This window comes from Aspergillus neoniger (assembly GCF_003184625.1).
Source record: "Aspergillus neoniger CBS 115656 unplaced genomic scaffold BO87scaffold_14, whole genome shotgun sequence".
Classification (NCBI taxonomy): Eukaryota; Fungi; Ascomycota; class Eurotiomycetes; order Eurotiales; family Aspergillaceae; genus Aspergillus; species Aspergillus neoniger.
In genome coordinates, this window is record NW_020291142.1 from 263456 (window position 1) to 286823 (window position 23368).

At 48.6% G+C, this 23368-nt stretch overlaps 6 protein-coding genes across 6 annotated transcripts; 4 read left to right on the forward strand and 2 right to left on the reverse strand.

Annotated features, from left to right (window-relative positions):
- Positions 1–796: 796 nt before the first annotated feature.
- BO87DRAFT_435242 (RNase H domain-containing protein) lies at positions 797–2718 on the forward strand (the record flags this gene model as incomplete). The annotated part of the gene is made up of 4 exons (XM_025627751.1): positions 797–1110; positions 1158–1236; positions 1268–1957; positions 2003–2718. The coding sequence occupies 4 exons, from the start codon at positions 797–799 to the stop codon at positions 2414–2416; spliced, it is 1497 nt and encodes a 498-aa protein (XP_025480245.1). The 3' UTR covers positions 2417–2718.
- Positions 2719–4079: 1361 nt separating this feature from the next.
- Positions 4080–5380, forward strand: BO87DRAFT_41803 (SDR family oxidoreductase). The gene is made up of 2 exons (XM_025626851.1): positions 4080–4514; positions 4565–5380. The coding sequence occupies exons 1-2, from the start codon at positions 4257–4259 to the stop codon at positions 5240–5242; spliced, it is 936 nt and encodes a 311-aa protein (XP_025480246.1). The 5' UTR covers positions 4080–4256; the 3' UTR covers positions 5243–5380.
- Positions 5381–8736: 3356 nt separating this feature from the next.
- On the forward strand, positions 8737–9956 carry BO87DRAFT_435246 (HLH DNA binding domain protein; the record flags this gene model as incomplete). Its single annotated transcript, XM_025627752.1, has 2 exons — positions 8737–9278; positions 9336–9956. Exons 1-2 carry the CDS (start codon positions 8949–8951, stop codon positions 9954–9956), a joined length of 951 nt encoding a protein of 316 aa, XP_025480247.1. The 5' UTR covers positions 8737–8948.
- A 5301-nt stretch (positions 9957–15257) lies between these two features.
- Positions 15258–17294, reverse strand: BO87DRAFT_406357 (DUF4470 domain-containing protein; the record flags this gene model as incomplete). Its single annotated transcript, XM_025625996.1, has 7 exons — positions 15258–15465; positions 15531–15832; positions 15952–16060; positions 16261–16620; positions 16655–16810; positions 16874–17116; positions 17179–17294. The coding sequence occupies 7 exons, from the start codon at positions 17292–17294 to the stop codon at positions 15279–15281; spliced, it is 1473 nt and encodes a 490-aa protein (XP_025480248.1). The 3' UTR covers positions 15258–15278.
- Positions 17295–17406: 112 nt separating this feature from the next.
- BO87DRAFT_435248 (phosphotransferase enzyme family protein) lies at positions 17407–19203 on the reverse strand (the record flags this gene model as incomplete). The annotated part of the gene is made up of 5 exons (XM_025627753.1): positions 17407–17970; positions 18117–18482; positions 18533–18586; positions 18692–18914; positions 18970–19203. 5 exons carry the CDS (start codon positions 19201–19203, stop codon positions 17561–17563), a joined length of 1287 nt encoding a protein of 428 aa, XP_025480249.1. The 3' UTR covers positions 17407–17560.
- Positions 19204–21135: 1932 nt separating this feature from the next.
- On the forward strand, positions 21136–23349 carry BO87DRAFT_376117 (S53 family peptidase). Its single transcript, XM_025623214.1, has 3 exons — positions 21136–21291; positions 21358–22334; positions 22391–23349. Exons 1-3 carry the CDS (start codon positions 21180–21182, stop codon positions 23141–23143), a joined length of 1842 nt encoding a protein of 613 aa, XP_025480250.1. The 5' UTR covers positions 21136–21179; the 3' UTR covers positions 23144–23349.
- Positions 23350–23368: the final 19 nt, after the last annotated feature.

A 23368-nucleotide genomic window follows, 5' to 3' on the forward strand; every position in this document is an offset into this window, starting at 1 on the left:
CAGCTGCCAGTCCACAGAGTGACTGAATTCATCAGCATAAGTCTATCATGCATAGCTGTTTTGCAAGCCCAAAAGAGTCTGGACGAAATTAATCCCTCATCAGCGAAGGATATGCAACACCATTCGCGGGGTCGGCTTTGACAGCCTATCAGCGACGGAATGTGTTATGGCGGCACGTAGTTTACCCCAATGGGTGCATATACACGACATACGAGGCACAGCACTGGCGATACGATATATAGGCTGCGATATTTTCAGCATCGCATAATAGCTCCGAAATGATGCCCTGACCAATGATATCATGATATATGATGAAAATCTCTCTGCGTAAATGGGGAAGCGAGTGCTAGGGACCAGTTGCAGGCTTACCTTCGCATCCTGATAGATTGTCCCTGCGGTAACCCCTGTCTTTAGGTCTACCTATGGCTGCGCTAGTCAGCTTAGCTGATAACATTACTTGAACACACCATCTGTTTCGTCTTGAAACTTGATAGGTGCCCAGTTTATTATCCTACCTATCGTTTAAATCCATGAGCGAAAGCGAAACAAAAAGCCACACATGTACAGATGCTGTGACTTCTTGACGTCTAATTTATTGTCATCATATGCAACTCGCAGCGGATTTCAACGTTACGGTTTCAGTACACGCAGTGGTTGGTCTGTAAGAAGATGACCGTCACCGCTTTTATGCATGAGCCAAGACAAATCGAGACACATCCCTGGCCATCCCTGATGGGGCTGACTCTCCAGGCCCCTCGTTTATTTTCATTCCATTCTCGGACATCTTACGGTCTGAATGTCTCCGAGTTCGAAGTCGAAAATCTCCATCTACGCTGACTTCGACCTTGAAGCAGTGTGTCGTCGGGCGAGCACGCTACGGCAGGGTATCTCATGTACTTGTGATCCCAGTCAACATCCTGCCTCAGGAAGTTTCAACTGGGCAATTTTCATCCTTTTCCGAGATGGCGTACAATGGGTTTTCAGATCGCCACACCCGAGGACATTCATGCCTCTTGATATCGGGATGAAGTTACTAGCAAGCAAAGCTGCTACACTTCGATACCTCAAAACCCACAGCGATATACCCGTCCCAGAAGTATATGACTACTGGTAAGGCGCTCCTTCAATCCATATGTCTCGATCTTAACCTGCCGCAGCGCATCGTCCGACAATGACATCAAAGTTCCATTCATTCTTATGAGCCAAGCTCCTGGCTGGCCATTATCAAAAGTCTGGGTGTCAGCCGGCTCTACCCTACCTGACCTAGATCCTTCCAAAAAAGGGCAAGGTCATAACCCAGCTAGACGGTGTCACCTGGAAACTCTCGCAGCTACGACTTGATAGAATTGACTCACTCTATGAAGACGATGGAGCTTTCAAGATCGAGGAATGCCTCTGGCGCTGTTATATGTTACATGAACGGTTTCTGTTAGAGGGTCGGCGTGGCCCTTTTGCTACCAACGCAGAGTTCTACGACAGCCTCGTTTCTCTATTTTCAGATCAAGCAGAGTGCCTGCGGCTATCACATCATTGTTTCGTGGCGCCGGTTCCCTCGAGGGAAGACTATCAATCCGACAAGCAGTATAGGCAGGCTGTGGATTTGTGGAATGACTTCGTCACTGTCGGCAACAAAATCGATTCTGCAGATAACAGGCTGGATTACATCGTTGCAGGTGATGCTCTCCGCGACATTGTACGCAAATTTGAACTCCCAAGTTCAAACCCGGGGACATTCCCGCTATGTCACGCTGATCTTAGTGTCAATAATATCTATGTCGACGACGACTACAATATTACTTGTATCATCGACTGGGCGTTCACATCATGTGTTCCTGATTCTATGCTGTTATCCCCTCCCGGCCTGCCACAATACGGCGACAAGATAAGCCCAGAGTTACACACAGCCTTCATCGATGGCTTCCAGGCAGCTATGCCCGAATCGACTGAAGAGAGTACGGTGCGCAGGTACCATGAATCCCTCGAACAAGGCAAATCCCACTAGAACTTAAGTCGACTCCTCGGTCTGGACTCTATCGGTGATTACAATCTCTTTGCTGCAGTTTGGCGGTCTACCTATGGTCCCGAAAAGGATACAGGAGAGTACTTCTCGCAACAACGTCGCTCACCTCACTACCTCCGGCTGTATGACGAGGTTCGTGAGGAGGATCGCCCACTTTGGAAAGTCGAAAGGGATGAGAAGGACTATTTCAGAAACAAGGTGTTCAAGCACACCATAGCCAAGAAGTTGACACTCATGTCGGAGTGGAAAGCAAAGTATACGCCTGACAGTCCGCGGAGGATTCGGCAAGATATGTTCATTGCTTCTCCTAATTTGTGGAAGTGGATTCTGCGGTTCATGGAGGACTGGGAAGAGATGCTTGATGCCGATGCCAATGTCAAGAAAAGAATTTCTTAGGGACCTTGCTCTGCGCGGATAGTGCTTGTTTTCATCTGTATTGGGGTATTCAGGGTATGCCTTCGCTCGGTTTACAAATTGTTGTACGAACCGGGGGCCTTTTCTTACTCTGGAGAAACCTCAAGAATGTCGTCTCAAGCTCCGATCTTCTCGAGCCAAACCTCAATTTGATATACGCATCTGCGTCAAATTCCTTTGGGGTAGTCTTTTCACTACGAGTGACTTGTTCAGAGAAATGCTAGATTTCACTTCTACTTCTCCGAGAGATAGCATAGTTTACAATACACAAACCAATATATCCGTCTTAATTCATTGATTTCAGGACACAAATCTAATAAGCATATCCTCGAACATCAATTCCATCTTAGTCTCAATAGGAAGGCTCATTATCATTCAAGAATGCCCAGTCAGCATCATAGTGGTTGTGATCCCTCTCGACCAAAAACAATAGAACAAAAAAAAGAATAGGGAACAATGCAATAAGGCACAAAATACAACCCAACCTCCTAATGAATAAAGACCCATGACTAAAACCCAGCCCTTCCCCATCTTGGATCTAACCTTATCACAAACCCAGGCTCCTATTCTCTACTTCAGCTACAAAGTCGTTGCAAATAAAGCTCACATGTCAAATATACTACTTCACAAGATGATCAAGAATCACCAATTTCCCCTTCTATAACAGAAAGCTTTCATCCACTCTTTTTTTTTTCTCTCAAAATATCTACTTTACAAAAATCTTTCTGGCAATCGCAGTTATGAATATTATATAGAAGATTGTTGCATCCCTCATAGGTAAGATGCAATGGGTTCAACTACTCGCACTTCGTACTAGCCGTGTTCGGTTTAGTGCTATACATGGCCACAATTATCTCCCTCCCTCCTTTCCCCTCTCGGAGGTGCTTCGTTATAGATATTTTTGTAGCAGAGCATGACTAGTAATATTTTATGGGTAAATGTGACATTGATAAAGTCTCATGGTTCATTATTATGTTATTGAATTCGGTTGGGTCGGTTGGTCATGGATTGAGTCATGAGCGATTGATGGGGTGCGTTGAATTGTTCTCGGGAGAAATATATATTGTAGTAGCTACTGTTCTTCACTACTATTACTGATAGTTCACATGTTTGTGTTCAGAATTATTATACTACTTGATCTGTTATCACATAGTCAGTCATTTTCATATTTAAATAAACGCTGAAGCTACTCTGAAAGGAAAAAACAGGACAGATACGACGCGGTCACGTGGCTACTGAGTATAATAGGATGGGGATTGTTGGACACAGTCTATTGCTTCTAGACAGCGGCAGCTAATTGGAGAAATAATTATTTATTACCATTGAATCATGAGTCTACGATATTCTCTTTTTAGAGATGTTCAGCACAGCGGCATCAGTGTCTACTCACGGATGTACCGGCAAACGCCTTGTATCCGGACCAAGAAACCCCAACAATGATGCGATAGAGCTATGTAGCATCCTGTAACCTGACCAGAGCAAAATAGTTACTCTATTAAAGTGCCAATAAATGGTAAATACTCTTCAGGATCAAGTTGAACCCCCAAGGAAGGTTGGTTGAACCCCTGAAGGTCGATCGGCACCACGATGACTGCCCTCAACGTCAGACCGATTTGTAAGCCACCAACAGCGGGGCTCCAAGACACACACTTTGAGCTTCACACCACCAAGTCAACAACCCCTGACTGGCACATTTTCCCTTTACACAGCATTGCATCGGATATTTCTACACACAGCCCATCACTACATTACTACATATTACGAGGCCTTGAAGGAGGAGCACCAGTGTAACCATCCTTACGTCATACACCACGCGCACACAATGACCAAAATCGGGGTCTTTCCTGCAGCAGGAGGACTGGGGACCAGCATCATCAATCACCTCGTCCAGCTGGTGCCTGCATCGGAACTGATCCTGATCGCCCGCAAGCCAGATAATCTCGCAGAACTCACGCGGGCCGGAGCTACCGTCCGACGGGCCGACTATGAAGACCCCGCCACGCTAGAGCGCGCCTTCGATGGCATCGACGCCCTGATGTTGATCTCGTATGCCTCGTTCGAGATCCAGTTCCGCTTCGAGGTAGGTTGCCGTGATGATCTCGCGCCGACATGATGCTGATTCCGAGACAGGCGCATAAGAACGCCATTGATGCTGCCCGCCGCAGCGGCGTCAAGCACATCTTCTATTCGTCTCTCGCCTTTGCAGGCGATCTAGAGGAGACTAGCGTTGCGCACGTGATGGGCGCCCATCTGCGGACCGAAAAGTATTTGGCCGAACTTTCCGGGCACATCACCTACACCGCTATCCGGGAGGGTCTGTACTCGGAGTCCTATCCGATCTACACCAGCTGGTTCGATATCCACCACCCCGCAGACGAGATCGCGATCCCTCACTCCGGCGACGGACCGGGCGTTGCGTGGGTGGAACGTGACGAGCTGGGCGAGGCCACGGCGAAGCTGATTGCAGACTATGCCAAGAATCCGGCGGGGTTCCCCTACCTGAACCGCGTGCTCTTGCTCTCCGGCCCCAGGGAGATCTCGCTGAAGGAGACTGTTGAAATTCTCGGCCAGGCCGTTGGCAAGCCCCTCCGCTTGCGGGAGATCTCTGTTGACGAGTATGTGGCTTTGCCGCAGCACGGATCAAAACACACCTATCACGGTATCGATTTGACAAGGGAATGGGCAACCGCGTGGGATGCGATCCGTCGTGGGGAGACGGCCGTGGTGTCGCCGCTCCTGAGGGAGCTCTTGGGACGAGAACCTGAGAGTTTTGAGACGACAGTACAAGCGTTGGCTAGGAGCAAGTAGATAGCTTACCACAATTCCTTCGATCCCATCCTGTCTTTGCATGGCCACCGGGAAGCCTGTGAGGTAACTGCCGCCTGTGTCGTAGATCTGAAGTCTCGTGCCGGGGGATGCCCCTCTTTACCGGCATCCTATCTGCCGAAGTCGATGAGGTCGGCTTTGCACCCCCGACGACAGGATAAAGTCCGATACACTCTTTAGCAGCACGTTGATGACCGGGAGTAGGCTTCCTGCCGCTGTGACATAAGACGCAGGAGGAACAACCGACACACCCTGCCGTCATCCGGGATAATTCTCATCCGCCCTCAGAGTGAGGTCTTGGACCGGTTCCCCCACGGCATCGTACAGTAGTGCACCCGCCGGGCGGATAGCAGCCGGGGTGTGCTGACCTCGAGCTGGTTTCTGGGAAATTGGCAAGCCCGGGCCCCGCGGCAACCCAAACTTGTGGTGGTCAGAGCTTGTGGATCTCGGTGACGCCGTTGCAGAACAAGATGAGGCTCGACTAGATCTAATCAGTTCAGCACTCTGGTGGTGCTCTATCCACATTCCATGTAGACACGTCTGACGCAATTGTTCAGCACCACGTCGGAACCTCTGCAGCTGCTCAACATCATCATCACGCGAATCCCAGGCCACCTTTGACGTTCTGGCACACCCATTCGTCTGTTCACATCTTATCGGTCTTAGTTCAGCTAACAACATAATCAGCTGTAAGTCGATTGAGAGTCATCGTGTTGCGGGGTTACTATTCTGGGCTGGTGCGATGAAGCTAAAGCCTAACCTTGTTCTCACAGCCAGGGGGGCACCTTAAAGCGAACATTAATAATGTCGAGCATAATCCTGGATCAATTCTGATCAGTCATCACCCAAATCGGTAGGGCTGACCAGCACTGGCCGGTGCCTTATCCGAAACCATCAGTCAGATGCCGTCCACCCTCGCCGAGTTTGACGTATACAGAGTCTGGTGGCCCAAGGCACACCAGGCGTCTCGTGCGTCGGGAAAGACCTAACCGGAGACATGCTACAAGGTCAGCTGCCAGATAAACCAGAATTGAGTCATGAGAACAAGAGCAATCCCAGTGTCTCGGGCGAGATGATCGGGCAGAGCTGGTCATCAAAATCACCCGAGGGGGGTAGCAGGCATACGACCGACGACGAGAATTCTTCTGCAATCCTTGGCGATCTCAAGCCACAGCGAGTGTATCGCAGAGCATCGTCGCACTAAGGAAGGGGTTCTGAAGATGCCGGATCACACCACTGGTGGCATTGCAGCAGACCCTGGGCACCCGGTATCCGGTCCGCCTGGTAAGACTATTTGGGGGAGGAAATACTTTTGAGGGGGAGAGAGCAAAGAACCTTACTCAATGAGGTTATTTTCTCCACGTCTGAAGCCGAGAAATTTACTAGCGTCCGCGCTGGATCAGTGGGTAGTGTGGTCGGAGATTTTATGTATGTCACTTTTCGTAGGAGAATTTTTATTCTTAGGACGCTGACTATAGCGCCAACCGGGTTGGTGGTTCCGAAGGCGATTTACCGTGGATAGATTCCGTCGATAGCGCGCCAGCCAGCCCTTATTTTTGCCAGCTTTTGTGGTAGCGGGAAGAGGGGCGATGGGGACCTCCCGAAACGTCATGGCGGGTAACCACAGCTAGGAACCTTGGGCGGATTCATCATCGTTGCGATTATCATTAGGTCAAGAGAATTGGAGGAAAAGGAGGTTGCGAGCACTCCCAATATTCCAGGAGATAGGCTAGACCCCTCGGTCGGCTGCGAGATTGTGTGTGTGAGAGAATAAAATGGGAGGCGATGCACTCTGTCTCTCCACCTGAATGGGGTTGCTGTGGCCCACTAACCTGGTCTGTGTTCCTTCGGAGTACCCGCGGGAGATGAAAAAAAAAAAAAAAATAAAAGGGACGGAGGGAGAGCTGAAGAGAGTAAAGTAGATACTGTAGTGGATTGGAATAGACCGGGATAGTACATCCATAGTATGGCTAATCATGTACGGCGCCGTGGTCAGAGCAGGAGTTAGCTGAGTAGTAAGCGAGACGGTCGAAAAATTGAGGATGTGAAATGCCGATTGTTGGCCACCTGACTGGTCGAGATGGACAGTAAGGGGCATTTCATTGCCAATGACCGTTTCGTGATTGGTGGATGCGACCATCCTGGGAGAATGAAAATATACTCTGTACACATACATCATCGTATGTGGCAAGTAGTATAGTACTTTGACATTCGAAGATAATTTTGTTTGTTACACCCAGTGTCGTACAGTTCGGTATATTCAGGAGGGACTCGGGACGGAAAGGGAGCTGTGCAGGTGGTCTGGCTTGTCATCTGTAACCCCATTATCGCCTCCGACAGATTACTACCACTTAGTACTTGTGTATGCCTACCGGAAGCTAATCAACTGTGAGCATAAGAATTTGCCAGGGAACACAAGGGACATACAGGAGCAGCCATGAAGGCCAGAACAGACCCACTTGCGGCCGCAATTGAGGGTACCTGAACTATGGCGGCCTAAGGCAGCTGGGATTGGCAAACACTACGTAGACAGTATCCAGACACTACGAAGATACTAGTATTGCCCCTCGTCTAGTTTCAGTCTACGTAGGTGGCCTCCATTTTGAGGTTTACCACATGCATCGGTCATGTCTATGAAACGAAGTAATCAACATGTGCCGAACGGATGAAATAACTGCAACAGGCAAGCGAGCGACATTATGGTCGCCTCGTGAAGAAAATCAAGGCAGGCAGGGATAAGATTAATTCCGCATTTGACTGTTGCCATTCTGGTCAGTGAGTTGAGTGTATGGAGTAGGAGATGGAGAAGTCATGTTGGACAAAGGGGAGTAAGTAAGTAGGAAAATTTGTCCAGCTGTTCTTACTTCTGTCGAGTTTCCTCCTCGTCCGGCCGAAGATGTCGGAGCCGAGACTCGGCCGCGGCGGTACTTGGCGGGGAACTAAACCAGAAAAGGTATAGCCAGCAAACGAAAGGGAAGCCAGTCCAACGGTTGTGCATCGATCGATCCACCGATCCCGCCCTCCACGGCTCTCCAATCCGTCCTTTTCTCTTGATTTTTTCCTTTTTTATTTTATTTTAGATTTTTCTATTTTCTGGCGAGAGTCTAGTACGTACTCTACTGAGCTGTAGTTTGCCTCAGCTCTCTCCTGCTGAGCTTTCCCCTGCTTCCCATTCACTCCCCCCAAATGGGCCTTCCGACGGCAGACATCGGAGCCGACCGAGGCTGGATGCCATGCATCCGGCTGGGGTGATCTCTCGGTGCCCCTTCACCGGCCCTGTGCAATTATCGTTTCGACAATGGTCATGGCTTTTCTTGCGCGTCTCCAGTCCAATTATGCTGGCCCTCATTATTCTCGCTGGCCGTGGATTTTTCGACCGTTGCAAGCCATTACATCATTGCGTCTCGGCTGGCCTGGCGATCGGTTTCTGACACCGGCTTCTCCTGCAACCTTCCACCTTTATATAGTCCATCCCCCGATGTCTTCTACTACCTAGCATCCTTCCGATCCACGGTTCAATATCAAACAGCTTCTTTATATTTACCCTTCTCTTGCCTCCTCAACACTCTTCTACTTGCCACTCGACCTTGACTGTCAACTCGACTATCAAGTTTGCCTCCCACACCAAGTACTATCAGACAATCCACATCGTCATCCATCCAATTCAACCCCATCCAAGTCCACAAGTATGGCATACCCTAGGCCCGATTCCTTCTCGTTAGACGACGAGCGGATGTACAGCATGAGCCATCCGAGCCCACTCACTCGTCCCAACGATACCTTCGCCAAGGGACCCGATCCTCTGTCGGCTAATTGGAGCTATGACAATGCCATCGATCTGTTCTCCCTCAACACCATGATGCCGGAGACTTTCCCCTTGGAGATGTCCAACGAGATGATGAACTTGGACCCCAAGGATTTTCCCGCCGACTTCTTCGCCCCACCCCCAGATATCAGTGCTTTCACCATCTCCAACCACTCGGGTGAAGATGCTGCCTCCTGCGGGTCTCTCTCATCGGTATGTCTATCTCTATCGGTATTGAATGATGAACCATAACTAACATATACTCAATAGGACCTTGACAGTGATGACCAATCATGGTCTCCTACCTGCCGTGTCTCTCCCATTGAGCCTATCCACATGGAGCTGCCTAAGCCTGCTGCTCGTACTTCCAAAACATCTACTCGTCGCAAGACGACGTCTCAACCGAAGGCTCGCGAGGTTACCGCGACAAGGTGGTCGTCCAGTCCGGAAATTACACCGCAGGACTACCCCGCCACCAGTGTCTCACCCCCGCCCGCCCCCTCCTCCCCTGCCGCCAACAACACCGCCCGCAAGACCACCCGCAGTCTGTCCAGCGACTCCAACGCCAGCACGGGTCAGGCCCAGACCACCACCGGCCGCAATGCGGCGAAGCGGGCGGCGCACAACATCATCGAGAAGCGGTACCGCACGAACATGAACGCCAAGTTCGTCGCCCTGGAGAAGGCGATGTGCGGCGGAGTCCAGAAGCCCACCAAGGGGGGCTCAGCGTCGCTGAAGAAGTCGGAGATCCTGACCAATGCCATCACCTTTATGCAAGAATTGCAGGAGGAGAACAAGGCGCTCCAGAAGGAGCTTGCCATGCTCAAACAAAGCATGGTCCCGAACGGGATGTGGCGACATAGCAAGGGGAGTGAGGCGTTTCACGCATAAGCCCAGCGGCGATGCGTTGTGTTGTCTCTGCCCAGATATCCCCTTGTAATGACCGTCACGTATATTGTATAATAATTATGATTTTCTTTTTTCTTTTGTTCCTTACATCTTACAACAAGATCTGGGAGTTTGTTTCATGGCTCTCTCCTGTCGTGGGCGGCGAATTATGGGATGAATTGGTGTTGTGTTGATATATACCCGGAGATAAAAGTTCGACCTAATCCACTCACTACTTTACATTATTTGCTATCCTTCAAAGTAATATGTAATACTCCAAAGTAGATGCACAAAACAGTAATAAAAACAACAGAAAGACCTAGACCGAGTTACCCGTCCCTGGACCCATCCCATCCCATCCCAACTAAAAGTTAACCCATCAACTCCATCCGTTACACCGACAAGGCCTGAACCCCGCCCGTCCCCTCCTCCCCATCAACCCAATTGATCCAGCCTTGCGAGATTTCTCCTAACAACCAAAATCATCATAGATACCCAATGAACACAAAATCATTCATTTTTGAAATAGTGACAACTCCGCACTAATTTCCTAATTAATCAATTCATTAAATGTAGTATTAAAATTCAAACCAGCCCCGCCCTCTTCTCCCCGAGCTCGACACACACACCCTCCCAAAACAAAACAAAACAAAACAAAACAAAAAAGAAATGTTTCGATTCTAGAACGTCCTGGCTGGCCCGACCGATCCAGACCGGCCGATAATTCCCGCCCAGCCGACAATCCACCATTATTTGCTTTTCTCCATGTAATGTAGATAGCTTCTGGCTACAGTTGGAGGGAATGTCGTCATCGAATCATTTTCTACTCATATCTGTTGGTTTTATCTGAAGATACATTAAGGATGTACCTGATGAGAGTCTGGACCAGGTGTGCATTGATACACACACACACACACACACACACCTACAGAAGATAGCTATTGTCGCTTACGGGCAGATCGGATACAATTCTATGCCAGTAGACCAGTAGGGGGGATTTATGAATGGTCTGGACTGGAGTGTCTGCACTGCACCGAGCGGAAATGAGATGAGATTTATGCATTGTGATGGAGGGAGTGCTCGGTCGTTGCCTACTCGCTTCATTTCATTCTTTTTTGCTGATTTTTCATTCTAGACCACCTTCTAGATGGGCGATGGGCTGTGAAGAGTGTAGTGATTAGTAGCTGAGAAAGAGGAAGTCGATGAGGCTGTAGATATCTCTCTTTACACTATTGTCGGTCTGTGTTTGTGTGGGTATAAATTGGTGTATACTATGCTACTACTACTCAGACGTGTTGTATTCCAAAGAAGAAAGGACTACTACGACACACACAATCCCCCTCTATTAGTACTCTCATCTACTCTGGTCTTTCCATACTGCTGTGTACAACAACTCCTTACATCCGTCGACCACAAATCCAAAACACACCCAATCAGAATGCCCAACACCACCTCGAGTACAAGGTACTTTACCACCACTGCATCGAACCATGATTTTTTTCGGTATGGGATGAAAGCTAACCCTTGAATTCAACATATCCTCGAGAGGTAAAAGTACCACGCGATCTATCACATCTCAGTCCACACATACCAATACAAGCATAGAGACGGGAACACAAAGTGGATCGACGTCATCGGACACAAACCAGAAACCTACGCAGAAAAGGAAGCACAGAAACATGGAGAATATTCTTCGGTATCGGGACGGGCCGGAATGGGAAGATCCATATTGTCTTGTGGGGATAGAGGGGAAAGAGCAGGGGAGGGTTGCTCGGATGGAAAAGGAGATTCGAAAGGTGGAGGAGGTGCTTGGGTTTGGAGTTGATGATTAGATAGAATACTATTTTCGATGTTGATAGAATATACCCGGACATGTATGAGGAATATTAAATTAATTGATTGGATATTTACATGAACAAACAGTAGTAGATTAAGGATATTCTTTTATAAGATTCTGGAACATGCTATTTGGCTAATTTCCCAGACTCCTCCATACTCAATGGTGATATATATACACAGACTCTTCCAGGAGGATCTCCCTCAGTCACGGAGTCGACTTCTACCATTCCAAGAAACCTACACCCATCCCAGCAGCCAGCCGCTATTTTGGATGAACCTGGAAACTAGTCTCAATTTGCAAGTAAATCACAGGAATGGGTAGATTTTCCTGTCCCTTGTTAAGAACCTCTGGGTGAAAAGCATGGGTCTAGGATACGGATGATATTTTAGCCTCAGCAAAACTCTAAGGCGGAGAAAATGGTGTTGTGTTCACCGAGTCTCTTGAAATCCGTTGGTTTGCTGTAAATTTCCATCGGAGAAGATGAAGATATCTTATATATAACTTCATCTGGACAGCTGAAGCTATCCCGTTCTGGTCGTGTATCTAATAGGGGGTCAACAAAGTTGAAAAGAATTATATGAATAAGAAGAAAAGAGAAAGGGAGAAATGTAAACATAATACGAGAAGGAGAAAATACCTTATGGTGAGAGACCTCACTCGGGCAACATGTATAAGCGAGATTAGTACTGCAGATCTATACTGGAAGATGGGTGCTTTTCGTCGAACCTTTTCAGGAACGACGCACCCTTGGTGGGGAACAGAGGCTGGCAGAAATGATCCTGGGAGCCACAGAAGAACCAGATTGTCGTGTAAGATAGCATAGACCGGTCCTTGACCCAGAAACGTACGGCATCAGGCGTCGCGGCAGCCTGGTATAGAGTCATTATTGGGCACAACAAGAATGATGCAGTGGATTGGGTTAAGTCTGTCATTTCTGTCAATTTGTGTTGTTACTCAGACACTCTTGTGGTCTGAGAATGACAAGGTATTTCTTTTGCTCTTTGGACCCGATATCGCTCGTTACTTTCGATATCTTTTGGACGGCTTGTGTATGTATAGTCCATATGTCAGTGTCTCTGAGATGGAAAAAGACATAGCCAGGAAGACGAATCTACCATTCGCTATGCAGAAATCATGCCTGTATGATGACTTTGATATCAAGAATATGCAAAATATAATGTTTCTTCGCAGTAATAGCTCCGATAATGTCTTGCAAAGAGTGACTTCAATGCTGACGCCACACGGTTTTCGCAGCATCGAAGGACACCATTCAGTGTCTCTTACGAGTTTCTGGATCCTAGTCCGCTGAGGAACGTGTTCGTGTTTCTATCATAGGTTGATATCTCGCAATCTAAGACATCACTGTACTAGAGTATCACTGAATATAGTGGGAGTAATCAAAGTGCCCTATCTCAATGATCATCTGCCCATCAATGGTGGCATATTTGGAGAATTGCTTTACCAAGATCGGGCTTAAGTAGGACTGTCTGAAAGGCCTCTTGTAGTATCTGTCTTATTTTGTCGCCGCTAGATCGTTAAAATCTTCTGTCCAGGTAGAGATGTTAGTTTCTGGTTGATCTCATTGAACTTTGGTACTTGTGGTCGGTCGTTCCACGAAGAGTGATTTATGTCTCTCTCTCTTTGAAAGTTCCAGGCGCCCAAAGGACACTCTGGACCTATCTCACTTTTCTTCTTAGCTGATACCCTGGGTCTGGCACACCACTTCACGGAAGCTAGTGCCTGCTACTGGAATGTCAGCATATTGTTCACAGCCAGCAAACCTCTGCGCCGAGAAGAGACTGATCTATAGGAAAGTGCTCGCCGGGTACCTGCTACAAGATCAGCATTTATGCGATAGGTAATCGAAGAATAGACCATGAAAACACACCGATTCGCAAGAGTGACACCAATGGACACCCACGCATAGATTGGGTTGCGTGGATAGAATATGTATTTTCCCATACCAATAAGTGGACGGAACCGCATTGGAGGGATAAGAGCTGGAGCAGATATGGAGTACGTGTGACCAGATCTATCTTCAAATGTCCAAGATGCATCAGTTGCTAAATGTTGTCATGCTCAGACAGGTGCAATATATATAATCTATAAGCTTATCTCTCTGTAAGTAGAGCTCAGGCATCAACAGTCTTCTGCAGAGAGAAGAAGAAGTAGTCTCTAATCAAAATCCAGTAAGTTTTCAATAAAAAGGATCCTCTCCAGTGAAGCTGGACTGTCTGGAACGACCTCAGATTCCCCAATCTGTTCCTGTTTGGCCGGGTTCGGGCGATAATGTTGGATCCCATATCTCTTCCGTGCTTGAATTTGATGACGTTTAATAAGGCCGACCAACACATTCACGTAATTATGACACACCCGGAATTGAATGCCCAGTATGCTTTTACCTGGTATGAAGTGTTTGTCGGGAATATGTCATGGATTCTCAGGTATAGACCAAGCTGCCGAGATTGATCCGCGGCGAAGATTCTTGCAGCGCACCGTGCCTTGATGGTGGTGTCACGAGAAATGTATGCGTGAGGGCCACCAGGAAATATTCTGGTGCTGTCCGATAGCTCCTATAGGAGATAGCTGCGCCTTCTGTAGGTTCTCTCAATGTAGACTTTGTTAAGTGGATGAAATTATGGATAGCTTTGTGTAACATCATGTTGAGATACACGTTTCGCTATTAGAATCCATATGGTGGAGTATTCATATGACCGAATACTATGAGTTTTAGGAGGTACTTAGGGCGGAGCAGGCACTTGCTTCAAAATATACCGGACGCTCTCAGCTGGTCGGAATAGACTGCAACTTCTGTAGCTGCATATGTTCTCCTGAAGTGCAGCTTGTTTATGCTGGTATAGGTCGCTATACTGGGTGTCATCGACCCGCTTCAATGACTCAGGTTCGCGATGATTGTTCGATGGGTTTTCATATCCCTCTGTCTAGGAGTTCTTAGAGATCTAAGATGCGGTACTAATGATGGGGATATAGATCATTAACTAGTTATCTGGGTTAAACTACTAATGAGTAGCATATATATAGTTGTTAAAGATTAGTAGGCTAATTTATATGGAGTAGAGAAGATGGTGGTTGGTGAGAAGGAGGAATTGGAGAAACTATCACGGTATTTATATGGCCTACATCAGTTTCACTCTCTATCCAGGGAATAGAGTAAGAGCTGGGATATGCATTGGTTGGTGGTGGCTTCACTTCCCGTATATAAGATGTAGAGTTGTGAATAAGGACCCCGTCCGTGAAGTAATGTTGAGCTTTCAGGTAAGATATATGCATGATAAATGGATCTTTTCACCGCATGTATTCCATGCTAAGAAAAGATTAAAAGAGATAAAAAATGTCAATGGTGTTAGCTATTAAGTACTATCGGCTTATAATCTAGTGCCCTCAAAGACAGGACTTAGTGGATAGTCGTAAGAACAAGACTAGAAGGTCTTCATAATGTTATACTCCCAGCCGGGTAGCTTTTCTCATTCCAGGTAGAACTCCCTCCACGTCACACCCCTAGTTATGCATCGGTCGAATTCTGCTTGTGCGCCTGCTTGATCAGGCCGAAGCTTCAATCTGAAAGGCCATTTTTCCACGATCGTATGACTTTCCTTCATAGCCATCCCTATTAGTTTGGGAACGTCATGCAATTTGTGATTGGCTAAAAAGCTGTTGTTGGTATACTTAGTATCAAGGAGTCATTATCATTATTTTCCCAATAGAAACCAACTTACCGTTGAAAAACGTGCTCGTGGTTCTCGACCATGGGCAGAGCCATCGCCAATTGGATGAGCCTAGGATCGTTCACCGCAATCCTTTTCTCCTTGCGAAAAAGATACTGGGAGAGATATTTGTTGGTATGAGCCTTGAGCATTTCTCTTGAGTGTTCCTTGTGGGTCAAGGATTCCTGAATAGCATTGAGAAATAGAGTAATAAGGGTAGCATGCGGATTTTCCACGGTGTTTCGAAGCAAGGGCGCCATCGCATATAGCGTCATGTGGATTCCCAGAAACTCTTGGTCCGCAATATTGGAAACCTGTACCTAAATGATTAACAACCTTATTGAGCTTTGTCTCTATGGTTTCACCGTGAAGGTTGGGTATTCCAATTTCGACGGACATGGAACTTGGACCAGAAAGGAAAACCGCGCCTTACTTCGATGCGATCGAAACTTTTGTCATAAAAGTGATTTGGGAGCTTCATGGCATCTAGTTGAGGCAAGGTGAGCGAGAGAATCCAAGTCTGAAACACGACTGACGAAAGTCTGAAGTGTTCCGCGAATGTAGAAGAAGAGCTTTCCATATGTTCCAGCCGTTGCAGGTCCGCTTGTCGCATTGTAAATCTGATTCGTATCTCAACCCCCTATTAGGTCTGCAATGTCCAGGGCTGGCCAGGTACGGCTATGAAAGAGTGTGCTACTGCCAGTCAGTACCGTGACGAACATAGATAGCTCTGTCAACTTACGGGTTCGGCACTCGAAATTCATGACGCGGAAAATCAAATGGGAGCAGGACACCAATTTTCCGAAATTTGTAAGAAGTGATGCGATGGGAGGGTGGCAAACAGGACATATAATTATCACGAACGTCTCTCCTCGATTCAGCTAAGGTGTTGGCCGTACGGATGCTTCGTGCGTGTTCAACCGTCAATTTTGTCGGCACATGGAAATACGTCAAGAGGCGATACCAGGATTGCTTGCTTAGGGTGACTTTCAAAGAGCGCTTCCCGAATGCCACGTCTTGGGTATGGGGGCTTCCCCGTGTGGCATCCTTGATCGTTTCGCAGAAGCCCTGGATTAGAGGACGTACACGGGCGCCCAAGCAGCTCAATGTCGGTGTCACGTAGGAAAGCCGAGTACCAGAAGCGAATGATACAGTCGATTGTTGCATCGTCTTCGTCCATACTGAGAAGAAGAAGGAGCATAATAACATTGCGGGCTACAACATCAAGTGAGCGATCATAGCTCTTCGGGAGCTGAGCGATTGTTTCAATGAAATTCCGGAGGTCTCCCGAGCTACGGCAACATTATGTCTGTTCAGCTATCGCCATGATATAGATTAAACAAGAGGTCAAACACATACCGGCAAACAAGAGACGGAGATCATGATCATAGTCACGTCCTTCATTTGAGTCAAGCTGAAGGACGTCAATCGCAGGAGTATTGCCCCACAGGTGTTTATTCGGTCCAATAAATTGGTTAAGGGGCCCTTGAACAAATGAAGGCAGTCGACTTTCAAGAGCCCAAGCCGGCTGCCACGTTCCCTGCCCCAGTGGTGACATGCAGGCTAACTTAAGTTGAGGCCAATAGGCTTTTGGCATTCTGGACCGCAGCACTGAACAGACATAGTAATTAGTATGAGAAAGTTTGAGGGTTACTCCTACTTCATGGCTGAACGCACATTTACGAGACGGCAGCCCTTGCACGCGAATCTCCCCTCTCTTTTGCAACCAGACGTGTCGTACTCTAAGTTGCCGCAGACAAATCTTGGCGCTTCCATAGCTATGGTCAAATTAGTGCTCAAGCACGTATCCAAGGCACTGGAATTCAACGGTATCGCCCAGCGGAAAGAAAGTCAGTATAAACCCGGAGAGGGTCAAATATTTAAAGCACTAGTACTGAGGTGGGATAATGGAGGAGGGGATATAACGCGAAGTAGAAAACGACGAAACCAAACGACTGGGGGCTGCTCTCAGTGAAGGAGATGGAGGACTCTGCAAATTCAGCCATGTCCCTATTACTTGTGTTTCAGAAGCGAACCTCACATCAGTCATCGAATGGCCATGCCTTGTCCCAGCCAATTTTCTCTTCTTCGGAATTTGCGAGCTGGTTAATTAAGTCTGTTTGAACATGCTTGAGAAGCTCCCTAACTTCATCATACCGCTCAAGCGGCACGATGCCTTTCTCTGGCCACAGTTCACCCAGAGACTCTTTCACGCCCCGCATCAGCTCCATGCTTCGGGATGCCTTATCTGCATCTTCGTGAATAGATCTGACATCGCCGGTAGTATATTGCAAAGGAAATGGTGGATTTCCGGAAGCCTGTACGCCTGGGAGACATGACCACTCCTCTTCTAGCTCAAGTATCCTGGCCTGATACAAAGCTTCTCCGTCAATGAGCAAATTCTGAGCGAATAGCATCATGTCAAAGCTCGATGTCTGCTGAAACTCCATAGCTTTGAACAATCTCTTATTCTTGCCATAAGTGAGCTTTCTATACAGAGTCGCGAGAGACATGTTCAAGTAAATCCTTCAGCCTTTATCTTTTCGTCAGGATTGAGTTGATCAAAGTCGCGCGGGAAGTCCGATGGATCGAGGCCACTTGCTGGAGGGCCATCATAGTCAAGGAAATATGGCTGACGCGCATGGTCGAAAAGAGGTAAAACCTCACTGGACTGCCAGTCAATGATGCCAACAACCTCGGATAGGCTTTTGGGATTAACAAAGATATTCGCAACGTGGAGATCAGGGTGCCATAAGAATGCGGACGATATTGAGTCATCCGTTGGGAGGAAGAAGTGCACCATGCGGAGATAGTCCTCAATAGCAGCTATCTTCTTCGATCGTGAGCGACGGTATGTGCCGGGACCGTATAAACCCAGGATTGACCGGGGTAATTGGGGCATTTCCTGTACGCAGGCGAGTTCTCGGAACCCAATTGCTAATTTGTATCCGTACAGCTTATCCCCTGGAGCCGTATCAGCAGGAGATATTGACAGGCTTGTAAGGAAATCTTACTGGGGCCCCGATCGAAGTCCACGTCGATCCTACCGTCGTCAAGGAACCCTCTTCCTGTCGATGGACCGATAGCAAATCAGTCGTCTTTGAACTGAGACCCGTCTTCATTCACGAGGATGCAGCCACTGTTACTTTGCAAGTCTTTGGAATATTATAGACTCCCATATTGGATTAACGACTTCGACATCCAGGCTTTTTGATACCTGGCTATTGTCTTGACGAGCTCAAATCTGTGATTGATATTCATCCGTGGCCAGACTTTATTCAGCTGGATACCTCCAACCTTCTCCATAATAATGTATTCTGCACCAACAGGGTTCTCACTTGCGTTTGAGCTCCAAGCCAAAACCTTCGGTACCGGAGTACTCAGCTTATTCCTTACCTACCAGTGGGCATTCGACACACCGGTGAAGAGGGTAGTATTGAAGCTTGCTTACAAAATCCATCGTTGCCACTTCACTGGCTGTGGTATAGTGTGGCCGTCCAGCATTCGGATTCGGCACCTTGCCTACAACCTGTGTACCGTCCTGCATGGTAAAGAGGAAAGCTTTATTGAACATCCCATCCGGGAGTCTCTCAACATTAACGCATTGATCGTGTGGAAAGCCGACTGATTCAGCCGCACGCTTTGCTAGCTCACTCATATTGAACTTAACCCGGCGTATGGCCATCTCGTGATTTTCATTTACCAAGAAGCGACCTCTCGTGTAGTCATACGACTCATGGATCGCATTACAACTAAAGGGGCATGACTGGCTGAGGTTTGTCCGGGATGAAAAGGTTGGATGGTGGAACGTTCGTCTTTGACCGCGTAACAGCGGAACAGGCTTGCGTAGCATCATGAAAGAATCCCAATATATTTGTGTTACAATTGGGAGAGCATCAAGTGGAATGGATAATGGATGGAGATCCCCTCCAATTTGGCTGGCGGGAAGATATCGTGACCGTGATACAGACACGTGACCTTGCATGGCAGTTCGCAGAGGAGAAGGGATGGAAGGGCTGCCTGAAAAAGTAAACATACCGGAGATGTATCGAGAGTAGGATTATATATGTATGGAATGCCCCTTTAGATTATCAATTCCTCGCTATCTCTGCTCACTAAAAAACCACAGTACTACCTTCACGCCGTTGCAATTCTCTTGGTCGAAGTAGACGCAACTCTTGTTATTACTGGGTACCGACTTCTGGTATTATCCCAAGGCCGGTTTAATAATGTCAGCCTTGTGACAGCTCCAGAAGCGGAATATCTCCGGAGAAATGGAAGTGAAAATGGTGAATAGTATGCACGCAAGAAGTAAGTCATATCGCGACAAAATCTAGCATCATCAGAAGCAAATGTATTCCGAGTGACCCTGCAGCAGGCCTGGGCGAAAACTATAGTCATTGGACAATGGCTAGGGCCGATCGTTTCTAGATGGAGCTAAGCGCTGCGGAGTATACTATCCCTGTCAACACAAGGTTTGTTGATGTCTCGGGGAGCTTGTCGGAGGAGGATTCAGGTCCTAAACAGTAAACAGGGTGCACAAGCCCTTGCTCTCACGTTTTCCATATCTTTGTTTATCTATAATGTATGATCATCGATTGCGCGCATTCGCGAACGAGATAAGGGGAAAGTGGGCTGCCGAGAGCTGAAGTTCACTGCCGATCAGACTATTTATAGTTGACTAGAGGGCATATTTGTGGATTTCGGAGAAAATAATAACAGATGGAACTTATGGGAGGAGATCTGGTCAGTGACCAATATGCAAATAGATGCTGGTTTTCCAATGCTGCTCTGATGATAGGATACTTTGCTTCACAGCGTCACTGCCAGTCTATCCATCCTATTCTAATTTGTTTCCCCACGCCAAGGAGAAGAAGATGCTACACCCGGCGGAGAGCCGGGGAAAGTGTCGGAGGAGTCAAACCTTCTCTGAGACCATGACAGCACAATACTACATTGTAGAAGATAACATTGATGAACGAGCAGTGACCTGCCTCTTCAGGGTAGCCCAAAGCTGCAGAAACCAAGGGATTGGCCCGATTAGCTAGTGGCTTATCAAGAAAGCGGGGGGTGAAGCTACCAAAATGACGAAATAGGAGCAGAACTATCACTTCTGCTAGCCGTGCCAAGATCTAGGAAAAGGGAAGCAGGAAGGCGGGTGGAGCCGGTCAGGCTGGGCGGTTCCTGAGGTTGCACTCGATTGGCACCAACTTGTTCTCCCGCCTCCCGCCCAGCCAATCATAAGAAGCCCGGTCCTGGCAAGATCTTGGCGGGGAATGGTGCAAACCAGCCAGCCAAACAACCGGTTTATTGGACGCCCTGCAATACACTGAAATCTTGGGCTGTTGGACAAAAACAAAGCAGGCAACAGCAAGATAAAATACAGCGGAATGATGGCATATCCCTGTCGATCAGCCGGACAGTGTGGCGCTAGTGTCACCTCCAGCTTCGGCTACACTCGCAGCGGACCCAATCAGCGCCCCTCCCAACCCCCGATACAGTAAGGGTATGCACATCGCAGTCTTAATCGCCTGCAGCGGCAGTACTGATAGTCCCCCATAACAAATAAATAAATAATACTGATTATCTCTGCCCGTCCCCTTCACTTCCCCTTCGCCGTCTTCAATCCCCCCCTCTTCGTCTCTCCGACACCCTTTCACCATGTTATCCTCCTTCCTTAGCCAGGGAGCAGCCGTATCCCTCGCGTTATTGTCGCTGCTCCCTTCGCCTGTAGCCGCAGAGATCTTCGAGAAGCTGTCCGGCGTCCCCAATGGTGAGTTACAAACATCAATTCCGCAAACCGGGCCATATACTAACGCGTTCCTTCGAATCCTACCAGGCTGGAGATATGCCAACAATCCTCACGGCAACGAGGTCATTCGTCTTCAAATTGCCCTTCAGCAGCACGATGTTGCCGGTTTCGAACAAGCCGTGATGGACATGTCCACCCCCGGTCACGCCGACTATGGAAAACATTTCCGCACCCATGATGAGATGAAACGCATGCTGCTCCCCAGCGACACTGCCGTCGACTCAGTTCGCGACTGGCTGGAATCCGCCGGGGTCCACAATATTCAGGTCGACGCCGACTGGGTCAAGTTTCATACCACCGTCAACAAGGCCAATGCCTTGCTGGATGCCGACTTCAAGTGGTATGTCAGCGAGGCCAAGCACATTCGTCGTCTACGCACCCTGCAATACTCCATCCCCGACGCCCTGGTCTCGCACATCAACATGATCCAGCCCACCACTCGCTTTGGCCAGATCCAGCCGAACCGTGCCACGATGCGCAGCAAGCCCAAGCACGCCGACGAGACATTCCTGACCGCAGCCACCCTGGCCCAGAACACCTCCCACTGCGACTCCATCATCACACCGCACTGTCTGAAGCAGCTCTACAACATCGGTGACTACCAGGCCGATCCCAAGTCCGGTAGCAAGGTCGGCTTCGCCAGTTACCTCGAAGAATACGCCCGGTATGCCGATCTCGAAAGGTTCGAGCAGCACCTGGCTCCCAACGCCATCGGCCAGAACTTCAGCGTCGTTCAATTCAACGGCGGCCTCAACGACCAGCTTTCATTGAGCGACAGCGGCGAAGCCAACCTCGACCTGCAGTACATCCTGGGCGTCAGCGCTCCCGTCCCGGTCACCGAATACAGCACTGGCGGACGCGGCGAACTCGTCCCCGACCTGAGCTCCTCGGACCCCAACGACAACAGCAACGAGCCCTACCTTGACTTCCTCCAGGGTATCCTCAAACTCAACAATTCCGACCTCCCCCAGGTCATCTCTACCTCCTACGGCGAAGACGAACAGGTAAATCCCCTTTCATCCCCCAAAACTACCCCAACTAACCACCCCTACCATAACAGACCATCCCCGTCCCCTACGCCCGCACGGTCTGCAACCTCTACGCCCAACTCGGCAGCCGCGGCGTCTCCGTGATCTTCTCGAGCGGCGACTCCGGCGTCGGCGCCGCCTGCCTCACCAACGACGGCACCAACCGCACCCACTTCCCTCCTCAATTCCCCGCCTCCTGCCCCTGGGTAACCTCCGTCGGTGCCACCAGCAAAACCTCCCCTGAACAAGCCGTCTCCTTCTCCTCGGGCGGCTTCTCCGACCTCTGGCCCCGCCCCTCCTACCAACAGGCTGCCGTCCAAACCTACCTCACCCAGCACCTGGGCAACAAGTTCTCAGGCCTCTTCAACGCCTCCGGCCGCGCCTTCCCCGACGTCGCCGCGCAGGGCGTCAACTACGCCGTCTACGACAAGGGCATGCTTGGCCAGTACGATGGAACCAGTTGCTCCGCGCCGACATTCAGTGGTGTCATTGCCTTGTTGAATGATGCGAGATTGAGAGTGGGTTTGCCTGTTATGGGATTCTTGAACCCTTTCCTTTATGGTGTGGGTAGTGAGAGCGGCGCATTGAATGATATTGTGACGGGCGGAAGTGTGGGTTGTGATGGTAGGAATCGGTTTGGAGGCACGCCCAATGGAAGTCCCGTTGTGCCGTTTGCTAGTTGGAATGCGACCACTGGGTGGGATCCAGTTTCTGGGCTGGGAACGCCGGATTTTGCGAAGTTGAGGGGTGTGGCGTTGGGTGAAGCGAAGGCGTATGGTAATTAAGGGTGAGATTGGGGAAGATATTTTCTTTTCGTTGTGAATATTAGGTCAATTGTGTGGATAATTTTCATACATAATTCTTCAAACTGTGATAATCTGGAAGAGGTGTTTGATGAGCATGATTTGTTTATGTGAGCTGTTTGTAGTGTATAACGAATTATTAATTGAGTGGAGGGTATTAAAGAACTAAAATTATATACAAAGGTTAACCCATGCAGTCGTAACCCA